This window comes from Anastrepha ludens, chromosome 2 (assembly GCF_028408465.1).
Source record: "Anastrepha ludens isolate Willacy chromosome 2, idAnaLude1.1, whole genome shotgun sequence".
NCBI classification, from domain to species: domain Eukaryota; kingdom Metazoa; phylum Arthropoda; class Insecta; order Diptera; family Tephritidae; genus Anastrepha; species Anastrepha ludens.
In genome coordinates, this window is record NC_071498.1 from 35,523,992 (window position 1) to 35,547,979 (window position 23,988).

General features: G+C 34.3%; 3 protein-coding genes across 9 annotated transcripts in view; 1 reads left to right on the forward strand and 2 right to left on the reverse strand.

Annotated features, from left to right (window-relative positions):
* Positions 1-5,356, reverse strand: part of LOC128868398 (uncharacterized) — a 111,015-nt gene extending 105,659 nt beyond the window's left edge. For both annotated transcript variants that reach the window (XM_054110467.1, XM_054110448.1), the window contains exon 1: positions 5,171-5,356. The gene's annotated coding sequence lies outside the window, so the exon portion shown is untranslated. The remainder of the gene's footprint in view (positions 1-5,170) is intronic.
* A 5,636-nt stretch (positions 5,357-10,992) lies between these two features.
* Positions 10,993-15,033, forward strand: LOC128868438 (methylcrotonoyl-CoA carboxylase subunit alpha, mitochondrial). Its single transcript, XM_054110529.1, has 8 exons — positions 10,993-11,165; positions 11,269-12,040; positions 12,108-12,412; positions 12,468-12,669; positions 12,738-13,026; positions 13,102-13,289; positions 13,369-13,543; positions 14,612-15,033. Exons 1-8 carry the CDS (start codon positions 11,128-11,130, stop codon positions 14,737-14,739), a joined length of 2,097 nt encoding a protein of 698 aa, XP_053966504.1. The 5' UTR covers positions 10,993-11,127; the 3' UTR covers positions 14,740-15,033.
* Positions 15,034-20,860: 5,827 nt separating this feature from the next.
* Positions 20,861-23,988, reverse strand: part of LOC128868408 (probable ubiquitin carboxyl-terminal hydrolase FAF) — a 31,113-nt gene continuing 27,985 nt past the window's right edge. For 3 of the 6 annotated variants that reach the window (XM_054110479.1, XM_054110487.1, XM_054110497.1), the window contains exon 19: positions 20,861-22,863. In XM_054110479.1, coding sequence (XP_053966454.1) covers positions 22,405-22,863 — 459 coding nt within the window. In that variant the 3' untranslated portion in view covers positions 20,861-22,404. The remainder of the gene's footprint in view (positions 22,864-23,988) is intronic. The other 3 variants (XR_008455115.1, XM_054110506.1, XM_054110514.1) reach the window with 2 other exon arrangements.

Genomic DNA, 23,988 nt, shown 5'->3' on the forward strand with positions numbered 1-23,988 from the left:
GCTGCTAAAAACACTTCCAGTGCGCCACAGTTATGGTTCTTTATTTTAGTTAAGAAAATTGGTCGGTTACAAAACTTCTAATAAAGTATAAATAAATAGGGACTCTATCGGAAGATTTATAATTTTTTTAATTGGTTGAAATAAATATTTCCATCCCTTAAAATCATTTTTTTATTTAGTAAAAAATGTATTAAAAAGCAAAATTGGATAATTAATTTTGCACCACTTTGTATATATGTATCTCTTGACTTTTGGTAAACCAACTCATGCAACTTTAATAGGTTTTTCTTTGCGATCAAGAAATTCGAATCTATCATAGAAAAATTGTGTATTTAATTCAACTTTTATTAAGATGCTTACTCAAGCTACGGCAATAAATGATTAATTTATTAAATAAGGGGTGGTTAAATTTCAAGGGCCGATGTTGAATGTGAACCACACCTAAACGTCAACGACACCGTTGGACTTCTTTCTTTGAGGATATTTGCAAGAAAAGGTGTACGTCGATAAGCCAGCAACAATTCAAGAGCTAAAGTATGAGATAATTCGGCACATTACCGGCATAGAACCTCAATTATGCCTCAGCGTCATTGAAAATTTGGACCCTCGGATGGAGGTGTGCCGCCGAAACTGCGGCAGCCATTTTGCCGATATTTTATTCCATGCGTAATTGAGCTATACCAATATTGTCATAATAAAGAGAAATTACAACAATTTCTTAAAAAAATTGTATTTTATTCAAAATCAACACCGGCTCTTGAAATTGAACCACCCCTTATTTCGAGAAAAACAGCAGTTTAGTGCCTTACAGAAAAAAAGTGCTAAGTCGACTTAAGTTGTTTTGTCAATGGTGCACAGACGTACAATACAAATATCATACAATTTGCAAGTAATTAAAGTCATTTCATATTATTATTTTTTTGTTTTTTTCTTTTGTGGTTTGTTTGAAGAAGCACACAATCGTTGCCAAATATTTGCAAATCTCAGCACTTTTTAACTTCACTTTTATTTTTCAACTTTGAGCATCACAAATCCTAATTTCCCGCCATTATAATGCCAAACTAATAATAGATCTATATAAACTGGTATAAGCTATGTTTTTTATGTTTACAACTTTTGTTATTCAAAATTGCGTAAAATAAAAATTTAATTAGCTCATAACGCAATAACCATAGAAAGAGAATACAAGTACGCATACAACTTTATAACTCAATTATTTCATAAAATTTTTGGCCAACTTTGTACCTGAAGTACATATAACTATGAACTATCAAATATCATACAACATATTACACGTACCGCAGCCGAGTAATTCAACAAGGAAAGCAAAGCATACGTTTGAAGAAAAAAAACTACGTACGAACTCAATGTTGCACTAACAGGCGCACAGAAAATTGTTGAGAGAGTTAGATAGCCATTAAATTAAACAATGTCATAAAGTCAGACTCTCGCCAGCCAGTCATCCAACCCGAGTGGTAACCAAAGCGCTAGAGAAATTCAGGCATGTGCCGTGTACCATGTGCCACCATTCGTGTGCACTGCATACGTTCCACTTCGTTCCGGGTGTGAAGCTATAATTCGTATTACAAAGTATTAATAAAATTAACTAACCTCGAAAAAAATTAGTATGGCAAACGAAAAAAGAAAGGAAGCAAAAGAGAAGCAACGGAAAGGGGTTTGTAATAAAAAAGATTATGACTAATAAATGTTTCATAGCTCGAGTACGGAAGTAGTTTTGTTTGGTGTAATTGAAAGAAAAAATTGAATAAGGCAATGTATAGTTTTTAGCAAAAATTCAATGCATTCATTGAAAAAATATTTCCAAATGTAAATAAGAAATGTAAGTTTATGTTTTATATGAGTATTTTCTTTCTAACGAATAATCTATCGCCAAGCGATACTTTAGGTGAAGTGAAATACAATTGTTCGTCCCATTATAACAAATCTCAACATGCCGGTTGATTAAACTACAGAATAAACTGCAGTGCTGAGGTATTTATTCATTCTTTTGGTTTTCATCGTATTACAAGCAGGAGTGGTTTCTAAGGAGCTATAACCGCTAATATGAGGCGAGTATAAAAGATGATGTCAAATAATGTCAAGCAGCTATTCTGATATTCCTTCGATTGGGAAAGGACTAAAAGACTAAATAAATCAAACTATTTTGATGGAAATTCTTGAATTAGCAATGGACTAAATGCTTAAAATACGTTTTAACCGAAAATTCCTAGATGATTTCTCAAACCTAAAATATTTGAGGAGGAAATTGGGGAAGGTATAATAGAATACATGTGAACATATTCGCCGGCACTCAGACTACCCAGTTCCCACAATCAGTCATTGCAAGTGTCGCGAAATTTAATTTCACCACAAAGTTCAATTGACGTATTTCACAAGGTAATGAAAAGGCTGTAGGAAACCAAGACGGTTCATGTCACTGGAAAAGCGCTCTGCCGCAACGCAAATATTTGATCAGTGTGGACAGGCTATTACATAAGTGTGCTAGAAGCATTTAACCATTAACTGTTAGTATTGTATGTAATAGTCTTTTAGCTAGTGTCTAGTTGTGGGCGAATTGGCTCTTATTTTCCTTAAGTCTATGTACAAAGAGTACTTTAACTTACATATGTTATACTGAACTCTCATCACGCTGGGCATATGGGCTACCATGTTTCTGGCTAAGATTCTTAGAATACGAACTTGCGCCAGTATACTCCTTATGGAAGGTTGGCAGGACGCATTTATTGTTATCCCTTCAACTAAATAAGTGTTAATTAAAGTTCTATCTGATCCAAGCTAAGAAACAGTAATATCATAGCTTTCACCTTCCGGCAAGAAAAAATACAGTGTTACTGTCTCGGATACGGAGCCACTGCGAGATCGCAGTAAATGAGGAGGCCAACGAGCTGACGAGAGGGGCTCATGCGCCGTTATTTTTCGTTTCCTTAGCTGATTTACTCTAAGCAACTAATAAGTGATTGTGCATAGTCAGAGGGAGAGGAGTACTGCCATGTGACGGGTGATCTTATGCACACAAAGCTTGTTGGATAGCCGGTTAGTAGTTATTTCATAAGCCGCTTAGATGACTTAATTATGATTGCTTATAGGTTACTCATACTGATTCTTATCTACTGCGCTCATGGCTACACCGGCCTGGTCTGTTTATTTTGAGAAAGTATGCCGACTCTGTTTACAAGGCGACACATTTTGTGTCGACGTCCAACTGGGCCGAATTCGATATTATTTGAGAACTATAGAGTTTATTCTTCTATCCTTCCATCTTATCTTATATATTTTTGCGTCACGAACAAGGGCAAGTAAAATCGAGAAAATTTAGTTCAGCCTCTGGTCGGATTTGTGAATTTGTTCATTGAACTCGAGTACTGCGTGCAGCCTTTGTTCTGTCTAAGAAGCAGGTGGTTAATGGTTCCAAGTAGATTAGTATATACTAAAACTGATAAAGTTATATGGAGACCTGGTCTGATAGATATCTCTGGAGAAAACTATAATGATTAGGCAATTAAGCAGAGTGCAAATAGCTCTCGTTATTGGAAACAGTGAAGTACTACGCACTCTAACACTTAACATGATATTAAATATCGAAGCTCTGTGAGCCCCTGCTTGATTACGAGCAGATTGTCCTTCACGTATACCCTTTACAAGCAACAGTGTAGCAGATGTAATATTTGAAAACATTATATCATAAATTTTTTTACGCATACTTCGCAGTTGGGTGCAAACGTTATCAGGAGCTGTCCATACAATTTAAATTTAGGTTTCCATATATTTAAATGTAATGTTTTCCAAAGAAAGATAGTAAAAATAGATAAAAAAAAACCTCTCACTGACAGAACGCCTGAATTCTAAGTGCTGGCCTATCCAGCTAATATGGGTACGAGGTGACAATGAAATTACAGGGAACTTTTAACTGATGCCAGATCTAAGTTAAGTATCCTCAGAATGATTTCTCAGAACAAAACTGAACAGTTCTTCGTTTTAACTTTTAAGCTGTGAGTTTTTTGACCGAGAGTGAATCGCTGCTGATCAAGAATGTTGTTTAAGCCACAACTCTCAATACTGATGCGACGCCTAGATTAGGGGTTGTTTGTTGAGAGTACATGCTGTGAAGCTCAATAATCGTTCAAGCTCATACTGTGGAAGCTCTTTGAAGGATGAGGAAATAGGATAATCTCTGCATTTTCTCCTAAATGGCTCTGTTTGTGCAAGACAGTTGTAGAATAATATACACTTCACCAAAATTTTTTTTATATATTTTTATTTTTGATTTTTGGCTCCCATTCGACTAACATCTAGAGGTTATATTAGAGATGGATATCAAACGCTTATGCAGATTTCTGTTCCTTATCAGATGCTTTTTTTTCAAAGTATCAGTTGAAGACTAATTTTCGTAAAGTATCAGTTTTCCTAATTTGACTCAGAAGAGTTTCTAACCAAAGACCAGTAACATGATAATATTAAAATTGAGAATTTTTTTATAAATTTATAATACATTTATTCAACCTTCCAAATAGCTGGTAATGATTGTAAGAAACTGATACTTCTAAAAGCAATTTTTCCTTGTTACCCTTTTCATGCTGAAAAGCTAATAAAATTATTCTTTAATATACTAATTTTTTGGGGTTTTTATACAATGACTTCTACATCATTATTTTATGTCATTTACTCTTGATTTGATTTTAAAAAAATCCCACGGTGAGTTAAATTTCACTCTAAACTATCCCTCCTGTAATAGCCTCTTCGATCACTTTACAACTTTTTCATCTTTCTTCCGCACTTGGCAGTGCAAACTCTTATGACCAAATTCAGTTATTTGGGTCACACAGGTTTTTTTGATTTTTATTTTATTTATAATACATATGTGCGTGTGTGTGACTGCACTTTTAAGTTTTACTTTTCACACGTTTCACTTTTAAACGTTTAACACACTAAAAAAATCGTTTAAGAATATGAAATGCACTGCTACAGCGGTATACATATTTTGTTATTCTTTCTTCCATTTTGCTCAGTATCCGCTTTGATTGAACAAGGTTACAAATATTTTTGTTTAAATATTCCAGTATGAATCGATTATTAACATGCGGCAAAACGAAGTAATTACAAATTGAGGTTAAAAAATACGAAAAACTTAAAAATTAAAGAATATATTAACCCGCAAAACCGCGCCAATTGTTTTTTAGCTGTTATAATATTTTTTTTCTTTTCTTAATAATCAATTTCTTTGCACACTTGCTGACTAGCGCTCATTTAACGTTTACACATGCGCATTAAACACTTAACTACGAACTTGATAGAGATTGCAATATATTAAATTTCAACCGTATGCAACATGTGTGCCGGTGTACTTTAAACTAAAGACTAAAGACACAAACTTTATGCTCATGTTAAGTGAGGTGCATGTGGGCATACATCAAACCAAAACTCACCACAGCAAAAAACACAAGCCAGACTAGTAACATATGTATGTAGTAACTTTTCCAGAGATTAAGCAGAGAATGTTAAATTTCGTTAACAGTAGTCAGTTCTCTGACAGCAGTTAGTTCTCCGACTTCTGTTAACGGTGTGAGTATTTTGCAGTGCAGCCAGTGTTGCTGGCTGCTGCTAGCAGTGGCCGCTATTGCATGTCTTGCTTAGGTGGTAGCTACTGCTTTGAAAATTGGAAAGGTGCTACTTATAATTGAATAATATCAAACGCATACATATATATATTTATTTATATATAAGTATGCTTACATACCTACATAATATTTTTCAAGGCAGTTACGAGTATATCCACTCGCAAGAGTTTCACATCGTTTTTTGTTTATACTTTGTACGAGTATTAGAGTGTATGGTTTGGTACGTATAGTTCACCAACTTCTGCCGAGTACTATCGGACTACCACTTCCATTTGTTCTGCCAATAACCATTTACCGACTCTGCAACTATGCATGGTACTTAAGTATGTTTGTATGTGCGTGTGTGTGTGTTTAAAGCATTTCAGCAACTTCTTGCCAATAATTTGTCCACTTTGATATTTTATTAATATTCGCCTGAACATAGCATTATAATCACGCTTTTCTTGCACGATTTATAATAGTCGTTAATCAACTCGCATCCACTTTCAATAGTTCTGAGCTTTTGTCATGCTGCTTTCATTCGAAATCCGATTAGCTGCTTCTTCTTCTTCCGCATATTTTTACTGTTTCGAATTACCACAAATTAAGAAGTGTTTGTTCGGCAACAATTATTTGCTCATACAATATATTTGATATTCTTTTGTTTTTTGTTTGTTATTTATTGCTGAAGGTGGCGCTATTGTATATCCTCTTCGTTGACATTATGTTGTTTAATCGGCGGTCTTACTACATTATGTTTTATCATAAAAGTCATATTGTTGGAGTATTGTTATTTTAAACGGCATTAAAATCGATTACTTTTACACCGGTTTGAAGGTCATCAAAAGAGCCATGCATAAGTAAAGGGTCGTCCAAATATAAGTTTATTTTTTCAATAAAATGTTAAAAATTTTACTACTTTCTTTCTACTATGCTGATGCCAAAGAATATGACAAGAAAAATGTATTTTGAATTCTTTGTATATATCTATTAAACAATATATTTCATCTCCACATATATACAAGTATGTGTGTATATATAGTGTACATGCGAATATAGATAAAAACGTAAAAAAATTATTGACCCAAAACATTTGTAACACCATGGAAAGCCTGTTTATATTTATAGAAATAATTCATTAAAAATGGGCATAAATACAGGGTGGGCAAAATAAGACCTACTAATGTTAAGCACATTTTTTATTTTTGACATATTTATTTTTCTCTTTTGTAGGTTATAATTGAATTGTTGGAAATTTATTATGGACCCACCAACAACGACCTCCAACAACGACTACAATACGCTATTCGTTTCACACAATTTGATTTTTTAAATAATGTTTTGATGTCGGATGAAGCGCATTTCCATTTAAATGGTTATGTCAACAAACAAAACTGTAGATTGTGGGGCACTGAAAATCCAAGGGCAACACACCAACATCAGTTGCACCCATCTAAATGTACTGTTTGGTGCGGTGTTATGGCCACTAGAGTTATCGGTCCATATTTCTTCGAAAATGAGGATGAAACACCAGAATCGAGTTCAGGAGCTTCTTACAGAACAATGATTGAAAACTTTTTGCGGCCAATGGCGGAGCAGTATCCTAATTTGTGGTTTCAACAAGATGGAGCAACTGCGCATACTGCTAGGTCTTATTTGGCATATATTAGTAGGTCTTATTTGGGCCACCCTGTACAAGGTGAAGTCCAAAATAAGCAAGACTGAGCTAAAATATAAATGACAGGATCTTTGTTCTCATAACTTCGAGTTAATTTATTCAAAATATCCTCTTCTGGCCTCGATACACTGTTTTGCGCCATCTAAAAGCTTTTCAAAAGAGTGTTTCAGGTCTTTGACCGGAATGTCCTTCAGGATGTCGGTACAAGCCTTTTGGAGGGCCTCTACGGGCGCAAAACGTTTTCCTTTTATGGCCAAATGCAATTTTCCGAGTGGGTAGAAGTCACAGAGAGCCATATCAGGTGAATATGGTGAGTTATTGATGGTTAAAATGTGATATATAGAAAAAAAAAAATCAGTCACAAGAGTGGATCGATGAGATGGTGCGCCAGCTTCCTCCTTCGCGTTATTCAGGGCGACTTCGACGAATGCAATGCAACAAACGCTTCAAGACGCCAAGATAGAAAATTGCATTGACGGTTTGGCCCGTTGGCACGAACTTCTTCTGGACAATTCCCTTGGAATCGTAAAAACAAATGAGTATCGACTTGGTTTTTGACTTCTTCAAACGCGATTTTTTGGGGGATGGCTCGTCTGGGGTTTTCCATTCGGCACTTTGACGCTTACTTTCAGGTTCATGTTGGAAACGCCGAGTTTAATCACCAGTTACAATGTTGCAAAGGAAGTTCTCGTCTTTTCTTGCCTCTTTAATGAGGTCTTTCGAATGTTGAATTCTGAGCAATTTTTGATCCTCAGTTAACTTGTACGGAATAAAACGTGCACAGACCTTTCGTAAGCCCTTTTAGGCGGCCCGTATATTCATGGTCATTTATGTCCCCACAACCATCTCTTAAACATGTAAACCACTCATGAACTCTGGCACGAGATAGAAAATTATCGCCATAAACTTTTTTCATCAATTCAAATGTTTCGGCAAACGTTTTACCGATTTTAAAGCAAAATTTGATATTAGCTCTTGCTTCGAAACTCATTTTTGTACCGATAACACAAACATACAGACACTTTAGACGCAATAACTTCGCTTCCACTGAACCGAATGTCACCAAGCTTTCACTGGAAGTCAGCTAGGGGTGTAACTTCCAACGCACTAACTCATTAAAAAGATGGCGACATCAAAAGCATTTTTATGACGCCAGTCTTGTTTATTTTGGACTCCACGTTGTATTACACCATTAGGATCAAGGTAAATAATTTTAAGAAACAACTATTCCAGAAACATTTTTTTTTATAGCATTGTAAAAATGACAACTTATCACAAATTTCGATTGAATGTTTAGATATAGACATCAATTCAAAGGAGAGTGTAATCAATATTTTTATCTAGTACTTACCACCACATGTTTTTTATTGGGGAAATGCTTATATGTGACTATAACTTCCCGAAACCATACTTCTTCTTTCTGCTCTTTTTCAGATAAGGCATGGAGGACTAAAACTTAACTCAAAAAAAGAAGAGGCATGTAGTTATTGTCGCATATGTGCCAATCACACCGATTTAGAAATTTTTAAAAGCGCCCGTTTAACTATTCATAAGGTTCGCCGTGAGTTGGAAGCATCAGGTGAGTATGCAGAATCTGTTGCAAAAAAATACGAGCAACATTCGGACAATATTCGATCTGCAGAATTTATTCATCAAGTGCAAACGATCATTGACAAGGACCCTTCAAAATCAATGAGGCCCTTGCGAGGGAACTTAATGTTTCTGAGTGTCTTATCGTCGAGCTATCTATGAAGATCTCCAGTGTAAATCCTACATTATGCGCAGAAGACAGTTTATGTCCGAGCAAACACGAGAACAGCGAGTTATCCGATTAAAACGCCTTTCATTTCCAACGTTTCCACGACAGTCGGTTCTACGTTAGCGAAACGTCCCGGATTTATATCCGGCCAAGGACTGTCACTCTAGCAGTATTCCCCGTATGTAAGAATGGGGAATGTTAATGCTGCTACAACAACAATAATCAAACAACTTTTAAACAAAATTAAACACCCTGAAACGCCTGAGAAGGTTTGATTGTTTTTTTCCTGGCAAAAAAATTAAATTAAACTTTCGCTCTTCATTTTAATTTTTTTTTTTTCATTTTAATTAAAAACGCGGGATGAATGTCCGCAAAACACCAGGGTTCTCCACTTTTTGTGAAATCAAACTGTATTTTGACGTAAAACTGAACTATACAGACCACCGTTATTATCGCAGTTTCTAGTTTTTTATCGTCTTATTTTTTAGATTGGGTTGAATGATTTTGGTTTTGGATCGGTAGTATTATATTTCTTTTAGTGTATTTCGTTTCCATTTGTTAATTAAATTTCTTTTGATTTTGCATATGTTTTATGTTGTCTTGGAAGTATAATAATTTCACGGGATTTTCCTTTTATTTTAATTCGTTGCAGTCTCTTTAGATATATTGGCTTGTATGTGTATATATGTGTGTTTATTTTTATTGTACCCGGTAGGTCTACGCGAGCTTCTACTCGGGGAGCCATTTTGTGACTGCCGACTGTTAGCCAAAATGCTGTCTAGTGGATATAATAAAACTATTTTGCTTAAATATCAGGTATATTTTGAACAATATAATTTTTCTGCAATTCAGAGCATCTGAAATAGTACCTTGATAGGTACTTTGGCGACAGGTAAATTTTCCTTCATCAGCAACAATATCACGCACTGATGTGTTTTGTTTTGTTCAGTCACACCTTCTCACATAAAAAATAAAGTTACTTCTGAGAAATGTACGGAAATTTAGAAAAAGTATAAACAGGTCAAAAGTGGTTTCAAAAAATTAACCTGAAAGTCACATTTTGGAAATAAAAAATTAATTTTGAAAATTTTGCTGCTTCATAGCGTAACTTGTTTGGAATTATCTTCCGATATTCTCGAAAACACTTTTCTCCCCACACCTAAATAACTTTACTTACTAACTTTGGCCTTTTAGTGAACCCCAACAATTAAGCTAATATTAGAATTACTTAACTTAGCCCTCGATTATGTGATAGGCTATGTACTTAGGCACAACTTTACGCTAAAGATCACTCTCTGAAAATACATTGACTTATAGACAGTCATGAATTGATTTTCTGTTCATTTTATTCACTAATCTCAATGGCTGTGGAGTACATGGACACTAAGTTAACTTTAATTTTTCACAGAATTTTATGGCGAGTTCCTAAAACACTGTTACTTCTTTACATTGCAGAGTTTCGAGCTTTTCAATTTCACAGTTTTGATTTTTTCGCATTTTGTGACGCCTCTGAGTGGCACACTTTGAGGTTTTTCACAACTTAATTATAATATTACTACTGCACTAAGAGAACTTACTTGTTTGAAAATGATTACTACTCCCAACTTGTTTTCTCTTTTTTAACGCAACGAAAAAATTTAATTAAATTTAGATTTTACTTCTTACTCAAATCTGAATCAACGTAGACCTGCTCATTCACCATTATAATTTTTGTCTATAATATTACTAAAAAAAATTCAATTATAATAAATGCATAGTTGTAGAATAAATTCGCGACGATAACCTATCGCATGATGTTAAAATCCGAATGATCCCCAATCTTAGCTAAAATTTTAAAACTTCGAATGTTAATTACGTCAAAATTTGTTTACGCTACTTGTGTTTCGACCTTTAGCAACAGAATACGATCAAAAATTCACCGCTTGAAGGAACAGCTGTTGTAGTTGGGAAAGTGTGATAAGAATATTTCTATGACAGTGGCCTATGGGCAGAGTAATAAGTGCAATTTTAGCTGAATTTATTAGTTTTGTTGTTTAAATATCTTTTCGTTTATTGATAAATAGTAATAGGCTAGAATGTATACACGATTGCTACGAAATGTTCTGACGTTAAGGTAACAATGTGCTTACTAAAAAATAAAAAATTTTGTTTATGCTCCACAAATTGATTATATAAACATGTGTTCACAAATACTTTCCGCATACACTGTCCCACAGAAGTTACGGCACGAAAGCATCACCCAGTGTCCAAGTGCGGCCGATCGACAAAATTCTAATCGCAAATCGTGGTGAGATCGCATGCCGTGTAATTCGTACTGCACGCCGTCTGGGTGTACGCACGGTTGCCGTATACTCTGATCCAGATGAACACTCATTGCATGCATCGCTCGCAGATGAGGCATATCGTGTGGGTGAAGCAGCGTCGGCAGCTTCTTATTTGCGCGGTCAACACATCATTGAAATCGCAAAAAAAGCTAAATGCCAAGCAATACACCCTGGTTATGGCTTTCTCTCTGAATCTGTGGAATTCGCCGAGTTGTGCCAAAGTCAAAATATAATTTTCATGGGACCACCAAGCACGGCCATACGCGATATGGGTATAAAGAGCACAAGCAAAGCGATTATGGCCGCTGCAGGCGTACCAATCATTAATGGTTATCATGGTGAGGATCAATCCGACGAACGTTTGCAAGCGGAGGCAGACAAAATCGGGTTTCCACTAATGATCAAGGCAGTGCGCGGTGGTGGTGGTAAAGGAATGCGCGTTGCAGACAATAAAGAGGAATTTTTGACAGCGCTGAATTCGGCGCGCAACGAATCTCAGAAATCATTCGGCGACAGTTCGGTGCTATTAGAGCGTTATGTACGCTCTCCAAGACATGTAGAAGTTCAAATATTTGCCGATCAATACGGCGAGGCGGTGTACTTGTGGGAGCGTGATTGCTCTGTGCAGCGCCGGCATCAGAAGATCATTGAGGAAGCACCGGCTGTGAGTATTGCAAGATTTTTAATATCGCTCTAGTTATATATTTATTATGTTCTTCGTATATGTACAGCCTGGTCTATCTGAGCAACTTCGTTGCGAATTGGGGGAAGCAGCAGTACGCGCCGCCAAGGCGGTGGGTTATGTTGGCGCTGGCACTGTAGAGTTTATCATGGACAAAGAAGATCTATCGTTCCATTTCATGGAAATGAATACGCGTCTGCAGGTAGAGCATCCAATATCGGAAATGATCACAGGCACAGATTTGGTCGAATGGCAAATACGCATTTCGTCAGGCGAGCGTTTACCGCTGACGCAAGAACAAATCAGACGCAAGGGGCATGCATTTGAAGCGCGTATTTACGCCGAAAATCCACGGTTACTTCCAGAAAAATATATTATAAAATGTAGTATTAATTCATTTTCATTGCAGCGAGGGATTTCTACCTGGCGCTGGCCCACTGCGTTACCTAGCGACACCGCAACCGAATGAGTTTGTGCGGGTCGAAACAGGCGTGCGAGAGGGTGACGAGGTGTCCGTACATTACGATCCAATGATCGCAAAGTTGGTTGTTTGGGGTGAGAATCGGACTCAGGCCTTGAATAGCCTAATCGCACGGCTACGCGAATATCATGTACGTGTAGACTTATGTACATGCGTACCCAATTCAAAGCACATTAAAAATTGCTCAATTGCTTACAGATCACCGGTCTAGAAACCAATATTAACTTTCTCATTGATTTGGCTGCACATCCAGAATTCCAACAGGGAAACGTTCACACGGGATTCATTGAGGAACACTTTAATACACTCTTTCCACCCATCGAAATCAATGATGAACAACTTTGCAAAGCTGTTACTGCCTTAGTCCTAAATGAAATGCAAACTTTCGGCAGCAATTCCAGCAGAAACGATCCATTTAATGCGGCACAAAATAAACGCTTGAATTATTCGCTGATAAGGAGTTTTAATCTTAAAGCGAACGACAATGGTCTGTGGAGAAATACTCATATTTCATTTGTTTTTCTAAAGCATGTAATTTATAAAAAAATTATTTTCAAAACAGTTTTTAATACAAAAGTGCGCTACGACGAATCCGCCTTTCAAGTACAAGTCGATAATGGTCCATGGAAAAATGTAAAATCAGAGCGTATTCCGGATAGTCAGCGGCTCAAAATTAGAGCAAATATTGACAACAGCATTTCAACATTTAATGCTAACATCGATGGCACAGAAGTTACAGTCTTTTTGGATGTAAGTAAAAATTATTATAATTACTTTATTTATAAATATGTATATGTATGTATTACTTAACCTTTATGTTACATTATAGAATGGCAAATTAAGCTTTAAATTAGTGCAGCCGAAATTCCTAACTGCTCTCTCCGAAGAACATGGCGGTATTGGGGGCAATAAAATTGTGGCGCCAATGCCAGGTGTCTTGGAGCGAATATTGGTGAAACCTGGTGATAAAGTGCAAAAGGGTGATAGCTTAGCGGTGCTCATAGGTAAGACATATGTATATCGTCGTTTAAAATGCAAAACAGCGTATCGTAGGTAGGTAGGTAGGGTGGTTGTCGTAAGACCCACTTAGACCTTCGGCAGGTCCATTGTGATACCACTGGAGCTTATCCTTACTCTACGTGTTCCCTTTCAAACCATCCGGTTGCTTTAATAAACGAGCAGAGCTTCGTTAGTTTTAGATGCGCTATATCCGCTACATCGGTTAGAAATGCTGTATCGAGGGTGCGCAGTCTTCTCCTAGCTAGGCTTTCGCACTCACATAAAAGGTGTCTGACTGTTTCCTCTTCTTCTGTATTTAGACAGCTTCTACAGAAATCGAAGTAAGGTAGTCCTAACCTTCTAGCGTGGCTGCCTATTAAACAATGACCAGTTAGTACACCTATCATTTTTCTTATAGATTCCCTGTTGAATCTTAGCAAGATCTTCGATCGACCGCTGTTCCAGTTCGGCCATGTCTGTCTGCTTAGTTCGCATGTTGTGAGGTTTTGCCAGATTGTATTTACCTTTTTGATGGTTTCCCTGTCTATAAGTAATTTACAAGTGGCTATAGGCATGGGTATCAGCGCCTTATCCGGTTCGAGATCGAGCGTTGTATCGTATCGTGGTTCTGCCCCAAAATGAGGTTTGCTAACCAGGCACTAAAAATAGTAGGTAAATTAAAGACATTTTATAAAACTAGCCTAAAATTGGTTGCCGTTTTGAAATAAGGCAGTTGTTGTTATTGTAGCCGCGTAAGCATGTCCCATAAAGTGACAGTCCCTTGCCGGATATAAATTGTGGTCGTTTCGATAACGCAAAACCTATTGTCGAGGGAACGAAACAATACAGTTTTTACTCTCTCCAGTAAAATTTGGATAATCTCACATACGCGGTTTTATACTTTAAACGAGATGTTTACATACATTAATGTGGGATCACTAAATCGCCCGTTACTGTGTAATACATGCACAAAAAATCATTGTTTTTTAACTGCACTTTTTTAAAACTTAAATTTATTAATGTTATACAACATGAAAACATTTAAATATGCAACTTTTTCTATTTTCTTATAGCAATGAAAATGGAGCATATTCTGAAAGCACCTCAGGATGCCACTATTAAGTCTATAGGTGGCGTTGAAGGCGAAAATATTGCCAAAGGCGCAGCAGTTATTATATTTGAAGATGAGGCTGCTGAGTAAATATAGAAAAAATCAGTGACAATCGTACCAGAAGAAATTGCATTTATATAAAAACTATATTTTTTTATTGTGAATGTCACAAATATTGTAAATGATGCATTTAATAGTTGTAAAATAGGGTTTTGTTATTTGTTAAAAACATATAATATAAAGTATATTTGTACATAAAAAATAATTTGTGTAAAAATTGAAAAGTTCCTGTTTTACTGATTTATCGAAATCTTGGCGCGTTGATGGTACGCAAAATGGGTTTAAGTAACATTTAAAAATGGCAGACGTTACAGAAATTTTAACTTTTTATTCCCATTTTAGGTATAATTATTGTAGTATTAGTAAAGTTTTGAATCCTTGTACTCAGTAATTTCTATTAAGACTTTTTCCAATGTTGTTGTTGTTGTTGTAGCAGCATAAACATTCCCGATATATATATATGAGGAATGGTGCTGAAGTGACAGTCCTTGGCCGGACATAAGTCCGGGTCGTTCCGGTAACGTAGAACCGACTGTCGTGGGAACTTTTTCGAATCGACCTCCGGAGTTTCAGAAAATTGTTTGCATTACAGAACTAGTTTGAGCAAAAACTCAGAGCTTTTGTGGTTGTATTTTCGGCACATAGTTGCTTGAAAATTTCGTTTACTCTTATCGCTGTCAAATTGACGGGGATTTAATCTTAACCCAAAGCTACTGCTTTTTGATGACTACAGTGAGTTGCAAATAGCAAAACTTGCATGGCAGGCAAGAGCTTACTTAGTGGTAGCAAAAGAAGCCAGTAGGCCCACGATTACCTTTAACTTTAAAAAAATTAAATTAGTTTTGAGTTTTTCTTATTTGTAAAATTGGCCATTGAATGTGTAATTAGCTACAACTTTGCTTCATACCCCTAACCCAAATTTCAAGCAAGAATTTTTCTATCTGTAATTTGTAGACATCTTTACGAATCTAACTTTTTATTTGCCACATACTTTAATACTTAATAAGAGAAAAATTCACATGGCACCCGGTTCTACGCATTCCCATGGCAGCCGGTTCCACGTTACCGGAATGGCTCGGGTTTTTCCCGACTAAGGGCTGCCGCCCCAGTAAACTAACCCGGTCTAGTGAACCGTTCATCATCAAACAAATTGGAACCCATTTTTTTTTTTTTTTGAAATATTAAGATTCATTTATTTTTAATATTTTTGTTACTCGTATTACTTTTCTTTTATAATTATAATTATTAATAATAATAATAATAATAATATAAAGCCTTTTTGATTTGATGTATATTTAACTTTTTTCTTTATTTCACTTAAATTATTTTTTAATAATGATTATTTTACTTTTTTTTATATTTTGTTTTACCATCAGTTAAAAATAAAAATATTTCTTTATCTGTTGTCCGCGTCACATTGCATATTCTATTCTTTTTTTCTTTAGTTCATTTAAAATGCCTCGAGAAATCTATCTTTTCATGCCTACTCACAAAATAAGCTAAAAAGCGCACGAAATAAAGTGTAGATATAGAAAGTAAAAGTAAAAACTCAATTAGTAAAAACACTTAACATTATTTTTGTGATAAAAAAAAATCTGGGAGTATTAAAAATTACGCTTGCAGTGCCTTTCCTCGATTTTAATGTAAGACTATATTTTAGTCTTTTCCTAATCTCAAACTCGTTTCATGTATTTTATTTAAATTCGAAAATGTTTTATTTATTATATTTTTCTTATTTAATTATATAAAACAAGTTGATAGCTGCAAGCTTTAAATTGTCTAATATTTTGTAATCGAATTGTTTGTTGAATACTCGTGTATTTGCGTTTGACCTTACAACAATAAACAGTGCCTAAAAAAGTATGCTTCGTAACTATTATGTATTTATGAACGACCGAAAAGAAACCAAAAATTCCATGCAAATGCATGGGTGTAAGCGGAAGAAACTCCAGTTAAAGCTCGACTCAATTTCTGGAAAAATCAAAACATATTGCGTATTTTATAGCTTATCAAATGTATGACTGTCCGAATAGCGTATTAAAAATTCATTGCATTCAGAGCTGAAGTGAACTTCACAAAACTCGCCGCACATTTACTTAATTAATACTGAATTAAAGTACCGATAGCTCCAACGCTAGAGTGAAAATAAGTAATGGTCATAATATTAGGTGTGATTCATAGAAATTCATGAATTCAACCGAAATCTTATTAGTGTTGGTGTTTTCCTTTTTGTGTTTGTTAGACTTGGATATTTTAACTTGCAGTTTGGAGGGATATATGTACATACATACATACATACATACATACATGTACATATGTATGGTATGTACAGTACTATCTCGATAATCCGGACACGCGGTAGTCCGGTCACATCTATAATCCGGACAACTGCATAATTCGGACAGTTTAACATTTTTTACTCTATAATCCGGACATTTTTCAAATTTGCTTCGCAATATGTACATACATATGTATTTTAATTTTTAGTTTGCTTTGTGAGTTTTTCGTAAAATAGCAGTACTTTAACAACAATATATGTATACGAAATGCAACAGCATAAATCACGCGTTTATTCTTTAGTGACAAACTGAATTGAGTGGACATTATTATTATGAGCAGTGGAAAATTTAATAAAGGGGCTCATAAAACCCTTACTCTTCAGAAAAAATGTGAAATTGTAGATCTCCTTGGTAAAGGAAAATCATAAGATGGTTTGAAACAGAATTTGGTGTCAACAAATCTACTGTTTTTGACATAAAAAAGGAACGTGATGCCATTAGAAAATTCGCGACTAAATGTGAAATGAAATAGTACATACTAAATAAAAAAAATGTTTGATTATGTACAGATGTACATATTATTTAATAAAACTATTTATGTACATACATATATCTGAATTGCGTTATGTTCATTTCAAAAAAACAACGTTTAGTTGAAAAACAAAAATCATCTATAATCCGGGCACCCCCATAATCCGGACGACCCCTAACATTAAGGGTGTCCGGATTATCGAGATAGTACTGTATATTGTCTTCTCTCAACATTATGATTCAAAATGGAACAAAGAGTCATTACTGATATTTATTTATTTATTTTTTTTTGTTTGTTTTGTAAATAAGCATTTTTTATAAATATTCTGTGCTACCATAAAATAATTTTCGTTTTTCGAATTCGCAAAGAGCAGCACACCATATACGAATTTGAGATACTCAAAGTAGACAAATGAAAAAATATGCATTGAATTCGGTTAATAATTGATAACATAGTAGGTAGTGTAACATGTTTTTATATTCATACACTAGTTGGAAAATAGTGGCTTATCGACTTTGATCCATTTATCTCCTCAAACCAAACTTGTGTAAAAATTAGAAAAAAAAATGGTTCTCATCAAAGTTCCCACAGGATACCGGTTAAGTATTTTGACTGTTACAACAATATCGAAGAGTTTACAGTGATTGTTTTACACTGCTACAAAAACAACTTGGAAAGGGAGCGAAAACTTAAGCTCGTTCAAATACCATAACCATACTACCATAAATGCCCATATTCTTAAGTGTTTTTAGTACACTGCTCACAGCTGTAAATAAACTATGATTTTGTATGAAAAAATCTGGTCGATTTTGCTATATATACGCGTATATATTTTTGTAAAAAAGTTTATTTTATATTTTTAGTCTGAAATATTTGCTTTTTACCTAAATAAAACGATTTTATTTGTATATATTTTCAATTCATTTTCTTATTACTGTGATTTTAACAAACTAAACAAAACATCTTTGTTACTGGAATTAAAAGTTTGCATATTATTTTTTATATTATAAATATTTATTATATTTCCTCTTTTAGTTTCAATTTCAATTACTTGAGTGATAAAGTAGTATCCTGATGTATGCATGTGAACCGATTCCACCAAATTCAAATTTATTTATACACACATGCCAAGCGCAATTTGCTAATATTTTGCTACTTCACATGGCGGCTGCACTTTTACAAATTTGATGTTCGCAAGAAGGTTAGTCTGTTCCTCCTTTTTTTTTTGTTTATTGATATTTTTTGTAAAAAAGGAAGGAGGGAGGGAAGAGCAGAGGAGAGGTGTGAACATAAGCAACTTTGCATAGGCACATTAATCGTAAAACAAAATTTAGAAAAATTTGCATAAAGGTATTAGAAAGAATTGAAAAAACTCTTTTCTAAGCGCAAATTTTTCTAATATAGTTATTCCATTTTCCATCATTTCAAATGAAAATATCGGAAAATATAAGTCTGTTACTGAAATTCGCCACTAAAAATATTGCTCACTCAAGTAATTTCGTGAGTACGGTGAACCCCGTTAGTGAAAAAATTTACAACTGATTGTTAATCAATTAAATCATTTCATGTTTGGGGCGCTTTGGGCAGTAAACAATCAGCAGTAAATATACTAAAATTCATAAAATTGCACAAAGTATTTTAGCATAGCATGCAAGTAAGTTTTAGTGCAGACACGCCCACAACCCAACACACATTATGCTCGTGAAGTTTAGATACTAAACATTAGGCGGCATATTTCACCATACAAAACAAAAATCGGCACTGTTTTCCATAGAAATAATAAAATTTATTATATTTTAAGATTTCCGTCAACATTTTTAGGAAAAACTTTAAGATTTACATGTGTTGGAAAGTGTACTTCAATATTTTGATTTTGTCGATAGTTTTTTTTTAATTTTATGCTGATCTTTTAAGCACAAACTTTTCCATCATCTCAGGGATTTTTGGAAACAATTATTTTTATTTATAAACAACTTGATTTCCATTGGTATTTTCAAATCGGTCCCACTTCCGTAAATCTTACAATTTATTGATATTTTCGCGGAAGCCTTAAAGTATATGATAGTAAATTTTATGATTGCTGTGGAAAAAGCGGAACTGGCGTTGATGAGGCACTCCAATGTGCACACGCAGTACCTTTGGCTGCAGCACTGGTTCAAGGATATTTATACATACATACGTGTGCATGCATTCATGTAAATATGTACGTTACCGCCTCTAATTTGCACAATTTCGATTGCATTCCACAAATCTCCATAAAAAATAATTGCTTTCGGAAAAGTATTTTTTGTTTCTACTTTAGCGTAAACAAATGACTCGCCACAAAATTATGGAGAAATAGGAACAAGTAATACACTTTTTTGAACAAAAAATTAAAACAAATTATATAATCCGGTAATTTGCTGCTTAATACAGTATTTTTACGGGCTATATGCTTATTTATTACTTGCTGTTTATTTCGTAATTAATTTTTTATTTGTTTAATTTAAAAAAATCTAATTATATGTATGCGCATGCATACATAGATAGGTATATATATATAAATAAAAAGTAAAAAAATAATGCAAATGAGTTGGCGGTGTTGAACGTTGCCGCTTACACCCATTTTGCTTGCTCTATAAAACATTTTCTTAATCATTTTATAACGCTTTCCATTTTCACTTCTCTTCATTTCATCTCGTTTTCATTTGCCCTCCCTACGAGTATCATTACAATTTTTTGACGAAGTTCTCTGCCCTCTTTTCATGGGTTGAACTTTGTTGCACACATAACACATTTGAGACGAACTCACACGATTCAAATTTGGCTTCGTTTCATATGTATGGATGTATGTATGTGTATACGTGTTTTTTATTTGTATTTGTTCTTCATCTGTTATTACATACATATGTATATTAATAATTCAGTTCACATTTATTTTGTTAAATTACTCATGAACTCTGCTGCTTCGTCTCCGATTGCATTTTCGTACCTAACTGCTGCAACTGTTTAGTTAGCTATACATAGTGCGTACATATTCATATACGTAGCACTTCTATTGCCTTTTCATTAATCCATTTTAATAATGTATAGTTTTACTTTCTTTTCATTCGTTTTTAATTCAACTTGATTTATTTATTTTTCATATTTTAAATTAAGTTAAATTAAATTAAAATAATTAACTCTCTCATTTTCTTTTTATTCATCTTTTTATAACTTTACTTTAACATGTTTACTTTTTCAAGCGTAATAAATGTTTAGTTACTTGCTCATTTATATTATTTTCATGTTTTTGTTTTTACTTTACTTGTTTTTATGTTTATGTCAGGAGTTTAAAAATTATTTAAAAAACAAACAGGTATATTTTTTTACAATAATATAATATATGTATGTATGTGTATAAAAAGGAAAAGAGTAAAGAAAACTAGCTAAATTTTGCACTAAAACGCAGTTGGAAAATTAATTAATTCATTAAAAATACAATACAACAAATCCAGCCAAGATGGATGCGCCCAACACCATGGCCATGGCAGCACAATGCAATTTATCTCATTTACAAACAAAATCTTACAATTCATTTCGCTTTTATGCGTGTATGTATGTAATATTTTTTCCAATTATCAGTTCTGCAATGTTTTGTGTTGCACAGCACATACATAAATATTATATAGTATATATCTATATATTTATATTGTTTAGTTTAATCTTTAATTATTTTATTATTTCGATTGAGTTTGCATTTTTTTTTTTTTGCCTAGATAATAATTTAAAATTGTTTTTGAAGTATGTATGTATATTTGCAATTAAATTAAATTTAATCGTTTTTTCTTCATCACGCCAAAACGCATAATTTTTATCAGTGACTCTTTTCCATTGCTTGCACGATGCAACATTCCGCTTAATTACCGCTTAATAATTTCCTTTTCCTCAGCCAAGTAATTATAACTGCAATTGAGTGTGTTGTTTGGTTTTAGATGTGTGTGTGTGTGAGTGTATGTGTGCTACAGCTTCCTTCCTTTTTCATATTATGGTAATTATTTTTATAATAATGCTTAACGTATAAAACTATTCAACCACATACTTTTCATCTACTAATCATCACCACCATCATCAATCTACTTCTTTAGCCGCCTTTCAAATTCGCACGGCCCTTCTCTCCTTTATTTTCATTTTTTTATGGTATAATATAATGCAATTGTATGCCTTCTGCTAATTTGTTTTTATTGTGTACGTAGTTGTATCCGCAAAATATTTCTAATTAAGTTGTATGAATACTTTATTTTTGTTTAGGTTAATCACTTTGTTAAAGCCCAATTGTGGCAAACGAAGAAACTTTCATTGTTCGTTTGCTGTAAGTTCCTTTCAAGTCGAGTACAATGCCAAGACATGCCGCACACGTAGTACATTCGGGCTTTGCAGGCGCTGTCTTGTGTAATCTGCTTTTAGGCGCTTTGGTGCGATGTACGAACAAAGTAAATAAACGAAAAATTTAACGAACAAATGCCTTCTATGCTTTGTTTTAAGCTGTTCGCCCAGCTTGCGCCGCTAATGCCTCAACACGCACTGTTTGCCGTCTCTCTCCTCTCGATTGCCTCTTTTTTCTTCCTACGCTTACATTTACACGTAATCCTTTAGTTCGCTTCCCACTTGGTTTTGTTATTTGCAATATTTTATATTTATTTTATTATCATAATGAATAAATTAAATTAATATTATTTGCATCTTTGTTTTGTATTAGTTTGCTTCTGCCTCCTTTTTTCATTTATATGTGTATGTGTATGTATGTGTATATTTGCTTCTTAAATGATGAAAAAACGCACGTTTACGTATAGTTTTTCTTTTCTGTTTCTGTTTCGTTTAATATAACATTTTTCTTTAGTTTTCTTATTCATTTTTTATCTTCATCTACGTTATGGGCTGTTGTTCATTGAGTGTTGTTGTTGTTGTTGCTGTTGATGTTGCTGTCATTTTATCGCTATTTTCCAATTTGGTTGCTGTGGCTGTTGTTGCTGCTGCTGCTACTGCGGTGAGTGTGTTTATTAGTGTGGTTGATGGTGTTGCTGTTGCTATTGCTTCCGTTGTGGTTGTAGCTGTTGCAATTATTGTATTTACAGGCAAACTTATTGAAATCGTTGTTGTTGATTTTGATATTGTTGTTGTTGTTAGTGCTAACGTAACTACTGCCGCTGGTTGTTGATGTTGTATGAGCGCAGTCGACATTATTGCCATTGTCTGCTGCTGATGTTGATGCTGTTGCTGTTGCTGTGTTTTCAGCATTGGTTGCTTGGAGTTTTCGATGTCTCGGCCAGTCATCGTCGTCATTATTGTAGTCGTTGTCGTCTCACCAATGCCGCCGCTGATGGACTATTTCAATTAATGATTTCAAATATGTCCAATTATGCATGTTGTTGTAGTTAAAACAATATTCAACGCGCAGTCGTATGTGAAATGAGAAAGATATGAAAAAAATTATATTACACTTTTAGTCGTATATCAATATTTTGGTATAAAGATAGCAATGTAGATGTAATTAATTTTCAACAACACAGCCAAATATTTACAAATGCATTTTGCAACGAAATAGCTAAGTAAAGCAATTACAACATGAATTCGAAATCAAGCTTCAAACTTGTTTGCAACCAAAAACAATTCTAAGCGTCAGAAAGTGCAATTGGCACAGCGCAACTTCACAGGAGCACAGAACTAACACAGTGAACTAATTCGAACAAAAGCTAAGGGGCACAGTGAGTGAGTGAACCGGTGAATAGGAAGCAGCGGAGCTTGGCAACAGCGACAATGTGTACATGTGCGTGTGTATATGTATAAGTGTTACATACATATGTATATGTATAAAATATGAGAAAGTGTCGCAGGTGCGCTTGGACTTATTTAGCAATATTATACAAGTGCGTGTTAGCATTAGGAGAAAAAATAAAATGTTGCCCAAAAGCTTTTAAATATTTGAGTCATTAGTGAATTAATTTTCGGCAATGAATTAGTACCACCAAAAAAACGTTATACATTTATCGGAAACGTATTGTTAAAAGATTTTTATGTTATGTAAAAAAAGTGTGTAGTATTTATCTATTTTCTTTCAATTCAAATAACATCCTTATTAGCTTCACTTTCACTATTTTCCAAAATTTTAGTTTTTTTGAAAACCCATAGTAATTAGAGAAGTAAAGAGAAATTATAAAAAAACTAAAAAGTGATGGCCTTTCTATGTCACGGATTGCCGATTTAAGGGGGTCTTCTGGTCTCCAGCGAAAAAAAAATCGATTTTTTTTTTTTTGCATAATTTTGTTGTATGTGTACGCCACAGAAAGGATTTTTTGAAAATCGCATTTTTTTCACATTTTTCTGGGCACCGAAGTGTACCCTCCTCCGGCCGTTTGCATCATAAACTTTATCTTTAAACGCGTTTCCCCGAAAATCGTGTTTTTTAAGCATTTTGGTCACACTTTTCATAGTAGTTATACTCCGATTTCA